A 13,340-nucleotide genomic window follows, 5' to 3' on the forward strand; every position below is an offset into this window, starting at 1 on the left:
GGGCGCCGCACCCTGTCACACACAGAGCAGGGCCGATCAGGGGGTTAGGGCGCCGCACCCTGTCACACACAGAGCCGCAGGGCGATCAGGGGGTTGGGGAGCTCCCCCCTATCAGGCACAGAGCAGGGCAGATAGGGAGGTTGTGGCCCCGCCCCCTGTCACACACAGAGCCCCAGGGCGATCAGGGGGTTTGGTCGTAGCCCCCTGTCACGCTGATCCCGGTGCTGGGAGGCATATTACCCTTTTACTATATAGGATATATATAAAAGGCTAATATGCTAAGTGTCCAACCATCCGACTGGTCGCTATGATGCACACTGACCACCAGGGGGCAGATGCTCAACACAGGAGCTGCTGAGCTGCAGTGACTTGGCAGTGGCAGTTCTTGGGTGATGCACCCAGAAACCAGAGAGGAGGGAGCCTGATTCCTCGTGGGGCTGTGCAATTCCACCTTTGGCTGTGGGTTATGTTGTTGCTGGAACACTGTTGACCCCAAATCTGGTTTACTGCACACTTGCGTTTGTGTTCCACACCCTGTACGACAGCAACTTTGCAGTTGGGGATGTTGGAGAGCCAGTTTCAGCCCGATCCCTACAGGCCAGGTTGAGGGACCCCACCTGCCAGAGGGACCGGGCTCCACAGACGCTGGGGAGAGACAGCAGGAGGTTGGCTCCAGGGCGTGTCCAGCCCATCTCACCCTGTCCCGCCCCACCAGCCACTTTCTAATTAATTTCAATGTGCACGAATCCGTGCACCAGGTCACTAGTCTTTAATAAAAATGATAGTAGTAGCAGCCATATATCAACCCTACTTGTGCCTGGGCTTATACCCTCTATTTCTCTGCCTAATCTCTGCAGGGTGAGGCTCAGAGAGGTGGAGGAACTCAGTCAAAGTCACAGGGCCAGTAAGTGGCAGCCTATCTGGCTCCCAAGTTTCTCTACTGTACTACACTTCCTGAGCTGTCTCCATTCCATCTTCTGCCTCAAAAGGTGGAGGTTCCACAGTTGGTTCTAACGTTTGAATGTGGCATCCAAATTTGATAAACATTGTTATAAAACAGTGATGGACCTTTGACTCCCCTGGAAAGAATTTTTAAATGCCAAGGTTGTGGGTTTGATTCCTGGTCAGGGCACATACAAGAATCAACCAATGAATGCAAAAATAAGTGGTACAACAAATAGCTCTCCTTCTTCTCACTCTAAAAAAAAAATCAATCAATCAATAAAAAATTTAAATATATGGTAGCACAGGGAAGTCTCTTGGTGTTGGGGGACCAACAAGGTGGAATCAGAAACTAAAGAGACCTCATCCCAAATCCCAGCTCTACCACTGTATAAAATGGAGATATTCTCCCCCCCCCCCCCCCCCCCCCCCCCCCCAAATGGGCCGCTGCTGGCCTCTAGTGGCCACTGGATAAATTGCACAGTGAGTTGGCCTGAAAATGGAGATGTGTGAGAAGCTTTTCTCCACTTCTGAATCTATCTGATGCTGGAGTTCTCAAGCTTGACAGATCCATAACTCCCTCTTCCATAAACTGTTATCGACACTCTGATTTCATAAACTTTGTATGTTAATGTCATTTTCATGGTTTTAGAAACCTGTAATTCCAGATTTTAATTTGCCTTTGACCCAATACTCAGGAGGGAAGAAGTGTGTATGTGTGTGTGTGACATTGTTTTTTGTTTTGTTTTGTTTTAGTTGTAGCCAGAGTATGGAGCCTATATAATTCCTCCTTTGGAAGGGGAAGTTGAGTATTATTTGTAGTCTATTTTATAAATGATTTGTAAAGTATTTGGAAAGGGATATGTTCTGTGGGGTAAAGTTTAAACCTGATGATAAAGCCAAACACTCACAGTCTTATATGGTTTGAGTATGTCTAAGCGGTGACTGTCCTTTCCTGGGACATAGGCTACCGTCAGATCTGCACCCGCACCTTTTTCAGCACTGGTGTCTTTGGCCCAGTATAAGTCTGTAATCTTCGTCGTCCATATCCATCCTCTTTGTCTCATTGATTCCCCCGTGTCTTTCTGCTCTGCATGTGGAGAACTTCTCAAATGTGCGACTTCACCCTTGTTTGAGTTTTCTGCAGTGTGGAATCCGCTCCTCTGCCTTCAGCGCAGATTTCATCTCTCACTGATTTTGGTTCTGTGTGTTCTGCATTTCAGCAGGCTGTATCATTTGAGGTTTTTCTTGTATTTTACTGAAAACTTAGAACAGACATTTCCTCACATTTTCCATAGCAATTGATTTTTACTGTCTTTTCTACTATCACCTTTAGAACTGGCAAGAGGAGCTCCTACCTGGGCCCTGTACTTTCCAGTCCCCCTCATACAAAATAATTAAATGTATCAAGGACCACAGACACCTCTGTCACTCAGGATCTGGCCCACAGCCCAGCACAGATTGACCTAACCAAACACCCACTCTCTTGACTGGGAGGTTCTGCTTCACATCTTACCTAAGTCTATGGGGGCAAAACTGCAACTGCCTCTGCAGGTTTAATGAAAGCTTAATGGGGCCCACTCTAGGTACTATTTGAAAGTGCAAAGAGGCTTTGAGTAGAAAAGTACTTAAGAGAAAAGACAAATTAATAAACTTGTCAGAGCTTTCCTCTCAGATAGCAATAGAAGTGAGTGCAATGAAATAGCATTTTCTAGTAATGCCGGGTGTGCAATTTCTTCTTGTTCTTGTGTTCCTGTTCGTGGTTCTGGAGGTACCTGTGAATTAATACAGTATTTGCCTCAGTCGTAAATGGAAGCTGAGGACATTTTTGCCATATTACATAAATCACATTACGCATCACTCTTAAATTTGTCTATATGTCTGCACTTTAGAGATAACATGATACTAATTATTTACACTGGTAACTAGATGGACATTGAATGCTAGAATTCTAAATTTTAATATTTTTGCATAAAAAGTTACTTAAGTTTTAAGTTAAAATTTTAATTAAATGTATAATTTAAATTTAAAGTTACTTAAAATTGAATTAAGCTTTCAAAGACACAGTCAATTTGCATGGTTAAGACAGAGTATTTCCAAGAGAGTGATGATGTCACAGAACTGGGGTTCCAGGAGGCAGGGGGTGGGGGATGGGGGTTGCCCAGCATTCCCACCTTCTTTAGAACAGGCAGTGCTGTGAGCTGGGCGGGGCTAGAGTATAGTTCATGAGGAAGAGGAGGCTCCTACCCAAACAGCTTTGTTCTACAGATTCTCACAGAAATTCCTGGGCCAGTTGGGACTGGAGTCAGAGAGGGGTAGGAGAGAGGTAAGCTTCAGAAGGGGAGGTAAGAATGCACCTGCCAGAACCACTGTCTTCCCTAAGGGGACCTCAAGAGTGGACTTCATTGCTTTCCAAGGCTCAGTGACACGCGTCTCTGAAGGAACCTGCTCAGTCAGGGCAGGGTAGGGTTGCATGAGACATACATACACTAAAAAAACTATTCGTAGTTTGTCTGAAATTCTCGTGTAACTGGATATCCTGTGATTTTTATCTGCTAAGTCTGGCCACTCTAGGGTGTGAGACAGAAACAAAAGAATCATTGCAAGCTCAGGATGGCATGGAGTGAGTCTTAGAAGACAGAACAAAAGATCTGTGAGGAGACAAGGCCATTAGGGTAGCCACCTTGTTCAAGCAGAAACTGCTTCATGTCTGACTCAGGGAGCTGGTGGAGAGAGAAACCAAGGCCCTTGCTCTCAGGAACATACACCTAGTTTAAGGGGAAAGATACACACATATACACACGCACATACACACACGCACACGCACACGCACAAACACCACTAGTGTCAAAAATAGCCCCGTTCTTTGTTTTCATGGCATTGACTGTTTTGAAGAATATAAGCCAGTTATTTTCTAGAAGTTCCCTCTGTTTGGCTTGTCTGATGTTTCCTTGGGATTAGATATAGGTTATTCATCCCTCGTCAGAATAGTACATAATAATTAAGAAGAGACGAAACAGCCAGGAGGGGAGCAGTGAGAGAGCGAGGACGTTTGGCTTCTCTTTCCAGATTCCTCAGACTCTCAGAGAGAAAGCCAGCAGGAAGTCTGTGAGACCCTAAGAACCGCAGGCCCTCAGCTAACCTTCTCCCCTGTGAGGATGACAAGGGCATTATTCATCTCCTTGTTCAGCTGCCTTATTGCCATAAACCAGGCCAGCCTCATCAACCGCTGTGACTTGGCCAAGCTGCTGCACCAGGAAGATTTGGATGGGTTTGAGGGCTACTCCGTGAGTGACTGTGAGTGCCATTTCCTCACCCCTCACCCCCATTTCTCCTGTCCTGGTCATCTCCTACTTGGCCATCTTTCTTTCTCTCTCTCATCTTTAAAAGCCAAGTTCAAAAAGCAGCCCCCTCCAAGACACCTTTCCCAACATTCCATATTCAACAATTATTTATCGAGTATGTGTTATATACCAGGAACTATTTTAGATGCTAGGGATATAAACAAAGCCACTTCTCTCATAATGTTCACATTCTGGGGAAGAGACAAGCAATTAACAAACACAAAAATATATAAAGTACTTCCTGGTGTTGACAGTGCTATGCAGAAAAATAAAGCAGGGGGCAGGTGATAGGTAACACTGTACTGGAAAGGGAAGTCAAGGAAGGCCTTTCTGAGGAGGTGACATTGAACGGTGCTGCATAAAGTAAAGGGCATGGTCACCCAAATGTCTGGGGAAGAACATTCCAGGCAGAGGGAACAGTCAATGCAAAGGCTTCATACTATTGCATGCTAGGGATATCTCCATTTTGCCCAGAATTTGTGCACACCAGTCCTACAACACTTTCATCTTTTAATTTATTTTGTGGTATTTGTAGGGCCATATCTTCATTCTTGTACTATAGGCCATTTGAAGGCGGCATCTGTATTTGGACCAACTAAGTGTCCCTTGCTGGGCTTTGCACAGTTCCTGGCACACAGTAGGTGATTATTAAGTGCTGGAAGCATGGCTGGAAAGATGAATTGTTAAACTGATGGGTGGGTTGATGGACCAAAGGATGGGAGGAGAAGCTAGGTATTTCTAGCCCACTAGCCCCATCTAGCCTCTTAGCCCTTGTTCCTTTCTTTTGAGTCCTCATTTCCCTTTCTCCTTCATCTCCCTTCTCCCTCAGCTTGGCCTCCTCTAGCATCCTCTTCTCTTTTTTCCTAAGGGCTGTGCCTAGCTTTTGTGGAAAGCCATTTCAATATGTCAAAGGTAAATGAATATGCAGATGGCAGCTCTGACTATGGCATCTTCCAGATCAACAGCCACTACTGGTGCAACGATTACCAGAGTCACTCCGAAAACACTTGCCACGTGGCATGTCAAGGTCTGGCCAGGCCCCGGGGCTGGGGGGGGAGAGGGGGAGGGGGAAAGAGATGACCAAGTTCTACTCACAACACTTCTCTTTCCACTTGCAGTCTGAAAGTGCCCCCAGAGGGATGGCTCAAGGAATCAGGGGCTTCCTTTACTGAGCAGGTTTGACTAGTGGCCATAATGCTCATCAGTTAGGAGATTCTTCTGTGTCCTCGAGCAGGGTCCAGAAGGGCTCTGCACAGCCTGCAGCAGCAGAGCAGCAGCCAACCTCTATTGAGAGCATGTTATGTACTTTACATGCATAGCTGATTTCATCCAACTTTCCATGCTGTGAAAACCAGTATTCCCACTTTACAGAAGAGCAAACTGAGGCTTATCGAATTAGTGGTGGCCAGACTGGTGATCCTGGAGGCTAACCAATAAGTGTCCCTCTAATTAAACCAATAAGTGTCTTTGGCTAATGATCTGACCAAAAGCCAAGGGCAAACTCTCCATTTCAGAGTTGATCTAGTAGACTCCACAGGTGCATAACTCTGCCCCTCACCTCATCTTTTGTATTCTGATTAATGTCCCTGGATATTTACCTAAAGAGTCCCCTCATTCGTGCTCTCTGTGCTGCCTGTTTTGGCATTTTCTTTCCCTAGAAACTCCCAACGTTTGGGTGAACCACCATCTACTCTGGCTAAAAACTATAATAGTAAACAGACCCAAATCTCAGTCTTCCTGTCCCCACCTTTGGCCACCCGACCTCCAGCAGGCATCGTAGGGATGTCTAAATGGGCCTCTAGGAGGGAGGTCTCGCCTACTCTGGAAGTACTCAGCCCCCAGGAAACACACGCCTGGGCGGGAGAGCAAGAGTCTGCCTCGGTCTCTGGGACTGTCCTCTGCTCTCACAGGTATTCTCTCTCTCCTTTTCAGAACTGCTGAGCCCCAATCTTCTCGCAACCATCCACTGTGCAAAAAAGATTGTGTCCAGAGCAGGGGGGATGAAGAACTGGTGAGGAGGACACTGTAGGACTAAGTTAGCGGGCAGAGTCCCAACAAGGGTGTGGTGACAGGGAAAGGGGCAGTAGGCAAGGACCAGACCTTTTCTGCAGTCTAGACCAGTGTGGGACAGTGGCAGGGCTTGGAACTCTGACTTGAAGACCTGGGATCTAGTTCTTTCTCTGATATTAAAGAAAAGTCTTTTGGCTGCAGTAACAAAACAACCTGAGCTAGCTGAGGGAGAGTTGATCTGAGAAGACTCGGTGACTTGCTGAACCCACAGAAGGGGTGCAGCTGGGCCTCAGGAACACGGTGGAAGTTGGGCTGGAAATTGGCAGGTTTCTGCTTCTCTTGGTGCATTTGCTTCACTACTCTCTCTGCAGACCAGCCTTCTCTGCTCCAGGTCTACAAGACAGACTATGCCGCCTACGTTTAGGGTCTAACATCCTAAGCAACCACTGGGACTGGCTAAGCCCAGGCCCCGTCTAAGTGCCTGGGATAGAGAATCCGATTGGCTCAGCTTCGACCCCATGTGCCCACTTGGTTCACCTCTGCAGACCAGCCTTTTCTGCTCCCAGTCTAGACAGACTATGCTGCCTACGTTTATGGTCTAACATCCTAAGCAACCACTGAGACTAGCTAAGCCCAGGCCCCATCTAAATGCCTGGGAAAGAGAATCCAATTGGCTCAGCTTCGACCCCATGTGCCCACTTGGTTCAATCAGCTGTAGACAGGGGAACAATTAAAATAATGCAATCATGGCTGCCACAGGGTTTCTCTCTTCATCACTGGAAGCAACATTTTCTATAAAAATGTGTTGCTCATCATCTGGCAGTCACCCCCAAAGTTGTCAGCTTACCAACACTGGACGTTGGGATGGTTACTTAACTTTTCTGAGCTTTAAACTGGATACATAAATAATGTAAAAGGCTGCCTCTGCAGGCAGCTGTGAGGATGGAAGGAGTTAAATGCCTTGCATACTCTAAAAATGCCTTGCAAAACAAGGGGCATGATGACTGTTAGGGCTGAGCCTTTCTGGAGGGAGAGTCAATGGTTGCACCTGGGATATTTATCTATTAGTAACTCTCAGCCCGTAAAACAGTGTTCTCCTCCTTCAGAAAGAGAGAAGGATTTTAAAATGTCAAAGCACACTGACTGGGGGGAAAGTACAAATACCGTGGACAAAGGAAACTTAAAGGAAGAATCAGAGGGGCCGCAGAAAGATAGATGAGAGAGCTAGGCATGAAGTTGCTCTGCGTGGAAGACTCACTAAGAGCTGGGTCACGTGTGTGGGAAGCAAGAACCAGTCTTTTTCTCTCCACAGGGCAGAATGGTCGATACACTGTGCCGGCCGGCCACTCTCCTACTGGGTAACAGGATGTCACATGGGATGAGGCAGGGTGCAGGCCTGCTGTGGAGTCATTCTAAAACTCCTCTCCTCCCATGGGGATTCTGCCTCTTGCCTCCACTTCATGTTATTTTCTTCCCTTCATATTTACAAATAAAACTGACCAGAGCCCCAGGAATAAATGGTTTTCTCGGGCTTACTCCTTGTTCCCATCCAGGCCCAGGACCCCGGCTGCTGATTGTCATTTGTAAACCAAGAGGACCACAATGAAGATGTTTCTGTATTTTGGGAATTATTAAAACATTCTTTGTGCAAAGAATGTGTTAAGTATTCATGATTAATTCCACATATCTGAGAGCATCTAATATAGTTGGAGTATGTTAGGTACTAGAAGAAGGAAGATGAAACCTAACCATTGTTCTTGAGGTGTTCATAATCTAGGTGGAGAAGCAGAGACACACAGGAATAATGGATGCACAAATGAATGGATACATACATTCTAGCCCCTTCTCCCAAAGCACCCCCACATCAATGGCACCTAGCACCATTTCTCCACTCCACCACCACTTTCTTCACCTTAGTACACCTGACTCTTAGCCCCACCCATTACCAACTTCTAAGCCTTTTCTTACTTCAAAAATAGTTGGCTGTGGAGGAAATACTGGGGTCCTGATACTGTTTCAAGCCAGTAATTATAGATTTTATTCTCCATTTCGTTATCTGTTGTATCCTCCATTCTCTCCTACTGACAGAGGATGACAGAGGTGGGATGATGAACCAAGCTTGTTGGTCGGACAGATCCAAATTCTCATCGCCACCTTTGGGACAAAAGGTGGTAAACAGATAAATAAATAGCTATATACAGTGGTATTCTAGCAAAGGTCTAACAACCAGTACCCAAAAAGAAAACTCCTCTCCTCCCTAATTTGTAACCTTTGACGATGTTAGTGATGTAAGTACTTCCCCACCATGAATGTCTTCAAGCCACCAACCTGCTATCACTAAATGACACGTTGGGAAGAGATGGGCTAATAGAACCTAGTGGAGGCACCATGGGATGGTTCCCTCAACGCCGGGTAGTGATACATGCCATAAAGAAAAAGAAAGCCCAGTACTCTTAGAGAGAGTAGCCAGGAAACGCCTTTCTGAGGCTGTAAAAGGCAGGCAGACTACCATCCATTGCACATCTGAAGGTGGAAGCTGCACGCGCCTCCTCCTAGCGCCAAACGGATTTACGACTTAGACGAACCAACCTGAACAGCCAACTGAAGCCCAGCTGAACACAAGTGTTATAACCAACGATTTACAGAAGAAGCCACATAGACACTGAATAATATTGAATGTAAACTGTAATTGAAAAAAAACTTAAAAAAAATGGTCCTCTCTATATAAACTAAATGTCATTCCCTCTGACAGATGAGAAACTAGGGACAATGTTCTGAGACCCAACCTGGGAAGACATTTGACATGGAAACTCAGGAGAGGGGAACAGGGTGGAGAGACTGCCTTGCAAAACAAGGGGCATGATGACTGTTAGGGCTGAGCCTTTCTGGAGGGAGAGTCAATGGTTGCACCTGGGATATTTATCTATTAGTAACTCTCAGCCCGTAAAAGAGTGTTCTCCCCCTTCCGAATGAGATAAGGATTTTAAAATGTCAAAGCATACTGACTGGGGGGAAAGTACAAATACCGTGGACAAGGGAAACTTAAAGAATCAGAGGGGCCGCAGAAAGATAGATGAGAGAGCTAGGCACGAAGTTGCTCTGCGTGGAAGACTCACTAAGAGCTGGGTCACGTGTGTGGGAAGCAAGAACCAGTCTTTTTCTCTCCACAGGGCAGAATGGTCGATACACTGTGCCGGCCGGCCACTCTCCTACTGGGTAACAGGATGTCACATGGGATGAGGCAGGGTGCAGGCCTGCTGTGGAGTCATTCTAAAACTCCTCTCCTCCCATGGGGATTCTGCCTCTTGCCTCCACTTCATGTTATTTTCTTCCCTTCCCATTTACAAATAAAACTGACCAGAGCCCCAGGAATAAATGGTTTTCTCGGGCTTACTCCTTGTTCCCATCCAGGCCCAGGACCCTGGCTGCTGATTGTCATTTGTAAACCAAGAGGACCACAATGAAGATGTTTCTGTATTTTGGGAATGATTAAAACATTCTTTGTGCAAAGAATGTGTTAAGTATTCATGATTAATTCCACATATCTGAGAGCACTTAATATAGGTGGAGTATGTTAGGTACTAGAAGAAGATGAAACCTAACCATTGTTCTTGAGGTGTTCATAATCTAGGTGGAGAAGCAGAGACACACAGGAATAATGATGCACAAATGAATGGATACATACATTCTAGCCCCTTCTCCCAAAGCACCCCCACATCAATGGCACCTAGCACCATTTCTCCACTCCACCACCACTTTCTTCACCTTAGTACACCTGACTCTTAGCCCCACCCATTACCAACTTCTAAGCCTTTTCTTACTTCAAAAATAGTTGGCTGTGGAGGAAATACTGGGGTCCTGATACTGTTTCAAGCCAGTAATTATAGATTTTATTCTCCATTTCGTTATCCATCATATCCTCCATTCTCTCCTACTGATAGAGGATGACAGAGGTGGGATGATGAACCAAGCTTGTTGGTCGGACAGATCCAAATTCTCATCGCCACCTTTGGGACAAGAGGTGGTAAACAGATAAATAGCTATATACAGTGGTATTCTAGCAAAGGTTTAACAACCAGTACCCCAAAAGAAAACTCCTCTCCTCCCTAATTTGTAACCTTTGACGATGTTAGTGATGTAAGTACTTCCCCACCATGAATGTCTTCAAGCCACCAACCTGCTATCACTAAATGACACGTTGGGAAGAGATGGGCTAATAGAACCTAGTGGAGGCACCATGGGATGGTTCCCTCAACGCCGGGTAGTGATACATGCCATAAAGAAAAAGAAAGCCCAGTACTCTTAGAGAGAGTAGCCAGGAAACGCCTTTCTGAGGCTGTAAAAGGCAGGCAGACTACCATCCATTGCACATCTGAAGGTGGAAGCTGCACGCGCCTCCTCCTAGCGCCAAACGGATTTACGACTTAGACGAACCAACCTGAACAGCCAACTGAAGCCCAGCTGAACACAAGTGTTATAACCAACGATTTACAGAAGAAGCCACATAGAGACTGAATAATATTGAATGTAAACTGTAATTGAAAAAAAACTTAAAAAAAATGGTCCTCTCTATATAAACTAAATGTCATTCCCTCTGACAGATGAGAAACTAGGGACAATGTTCTGAGACCCAACCTGGGAAGACATTTGACATGGAAACTCAGGAGAGGGGAACAGGGTGGAGAGACGAAACAGGTGGATTTACTCTCTCTCTCCCACTCCCATGGCTCCCTCGCGGTTGGGGGAAGCGAGAACACAGGCCCGTTTGGCAGGAAATGAAGAAAGTCTAGTCCGCTCAAGCCTGTGATCTAATATAGTTGGAGTATGTTAGGTACTAGAAGAAGGAAGATGAAACCTAACCATTGTTCTTGAGGTGTTCATAATCTAGGTGGAGAAGCAGAGACACACAGGAATAATGGATGCACAAATGAATGGATACATACATTCTAGCCCCTTCTCCCAAAGCACCCCCACATCAATGGCACCTAGCACCATTTCTCCACTCCACCACCACTTTCTTCACCTTAGTACACCTGACTCTTAGCCCCACCCATTACCAACTTCTAAGCCTTTTCTTACTTCAAAAATAGTTGGCTGTGGAGGAAATACTGGGGTCCTGATACTGTTTCAAGCCAGTAATTATAGATTTTATTCTCCATTTCGTTATCCATCATATCCTCCATTCTCTCCTACTGATAGAGGATGACAGAGGTGGGATGATGAACCAAGCTTGTTGGTCGGACAGATCCAAATTCTCATCGCCACCTTTGGGACAAGAGGTGGTAAACAGATAAATAGCTATATACAGTGGTATTCTAGCAAAGGTTTAACAACCAGTACCCCAAAAGAAAACTCCTCTCCTCCCTAATTTGTAACATACATTCTAGCCCCTTCTCCCAAAGCACCCCCACATCAATGGCACCTAGCACCATTTCTCCACTCCACCACCACTTTCTTCACCTTAGTACACCTGACTCTTAGCCCCACCCATTACCGACTTCTGAGCCTTTTCTAACTTCAAAAATAGTTGGCTGTGGAGGAAATACTGGGATCCTGATACTGTTTCAAACCAGTAATTATAGATTTTATTCTCCATTTCGTTATCCATCATATCCTCCATTCTCTCCTACTGATAGAGGATGACAGAGGTGGGATGATGAACCAAGCTTGTTGGTCGGACAGATCCAAATTCTCATCGCCACCTTTGGGACAAGAGGTGGTAAACAGATAAATAGCTATATACAGTGGTATTCTAGCAAAGGTTTAACAACCAGTACCCCAAAAGAAAACTCCTCTCCTCCCTAATTTGTAACCTTTGACGATGTTAGTGATGTAAGTACTTCCCCACCATGAATGTCTTCAAGCCACCAACCTGCTATCACTAAATGACACGTTGGGAAGAGATGGGCTAATAGAACCTAGTGGAGGCACCATGGGATGGTTCCCTCAACGCCGGGTAGTGATACATGCCATAAAGAAAAAGAAAGCCCAGTACTCTTAGAGAGAGTAGCCAGGAAACGCCTTTCTGAGGCTGTAAAAGGCAGGCAGACTACCATCCATTGCACATCTGAAGGTGGAAGCTGCACGCGCCTCCTCCTAGCGCCAAACGGATTTACGACTTAGACGAACCAACCTGAACAGCCAACTGAAGCCCAGCTGAACACAAGTGTTATAACCAACGATTTACAGAAGAAGCCACATAGACACTGAATAATATTGAATGTAAACTGTAATTGAAAAAAAACTTTTAAAAAATGGTCCTCTCTATATAAACTAAATGTCATTCCCTCTGACAGATGAGAAACTAGGGACAATGTTCTGAGACCCAACCTGGGAAGACATTTGACATGGAAACTCAGGAGAGGGCAACAGGGTGGAGAGACGAAACAGGTGGATTTACTCTCTCTCTCCCACTCCCATGGCTCCCTCGCGGTTGGGGGAAGCGAGAACACAGGCCCGTTTGGCAGGAAATGAAGAAAGTCTAGTCCGCTCAAGCCTGTGACTTGCATGTGAAGGCGGCACACAAAAGTGACTGTTCGGATGCTGGCAGAGTCTTGCCAAACCTATCTCTCGGCACACCCAGAACGGGCCGAGAGGGCCGGCTAGGACCTTGCGAGGACCGAGGTCCAACGCCGAACAAGCTCCGCGGCCCAAGGCGGGAAGGCTGCGCGCGCAGCCTCCTTCCGCGCCAAACGGCTCGCGTCTCCAGGCCGTACCACGAGAGGAACAGGCGCAGAGGAAGACAACCCCTGGTTTTACCGATGGAGCCATTATTTTCTGCAACAAACCCTTTCCTTTTGTTTTAATTTTTATGTAGTTGCGATGAACTTGAGCCAAATAGGCTTTCTCTGCCGAGCAGGATCCTGACTTGCCTGCCTGGATCTCCCCCGCGCACCGCTCCTCTCGTTTTAGCTTTCTGCTCGCCTCACTCGTTTCAGCCAACCCTGGCGAAGCTTCTGCGTTACGTCACGAGTTTCTAGGCAGATCAGGAGCGCCCTCGCGCGCCCCCGCCTGGTGGCGCCTCCTCGAGCGACCAAACGGTCT

General features: G+C 46.3%; 1 protein-coding gene across 1 annotated transcript; it reads left to right on the forward strand.

Moving 5' to 3' along the window:
• Nucleotides 1-4,100: 4,100 nt before the first annotated feature.
• On the forward strand, nt 4,101-7,747 carry LYZL6 (lysozyme-like 6). The gene is made up of 4 exons (XM_005858648.2): nt 4,101-4,239; nt 5,155-5,313; nt 6,219-6,297; nt 7,609-7,747. Exons 1-4 carry the CDS (start codon nt 4,101-4,103, stop codon nt 7,676-7,678), a joined length of 447 nt encoding a protein of 148 aa, XP_005858710.1. The 3' UTR covers nt 7,679-7,747.
• The last annotated feature ends 5,593 nt before the right edge of the window (nt 7,748-13,340 follow it).

The sequence above is a fragment of the Myotis brandtii genome, unplaced genomic scaffold, assembly GCF_000412655.1.
Source record: "Myotis brandtii unplaced genomic scaffold, ASM41265v1 scaffold120, whole genome shotgun sequence".
In the NCBI taxonomy this organism is placed as follows: Eukaryota; Metazoa; Chordata; class Mammalia; order Chiroptera; family Vespertilionidae; genus Myotis; species Myotis brandtii.

What these genes read in the sequence shown, in the direction of transcription:
- LYZL6 (XM_005858648.2), top strand. Translation starts at nt 4,101, where the DNA reads ATGACAAGGGCATTATTCATCTCCTTGTTCAGCTGCCTTATTGCCATA. An exon ending in GGGCTACTCCGTGAGTGACT is followed by an intron (nt 4,240 to 5,154) that starts GTGAGTGCCATT and finishes TTTTTTCCTAAG; the next exon opens with GGCTGTGCCTAGCTTTTGTG. An exon ending in TTGCCACGTGGCATGTCAAG is followed by an intron (nt 5,314 to 6,218) that starts GTCTGGCCAGGC and finishes TCTCCTTTTCAG; the next exon opens with AACTGCTGAGCCCCAATCTT.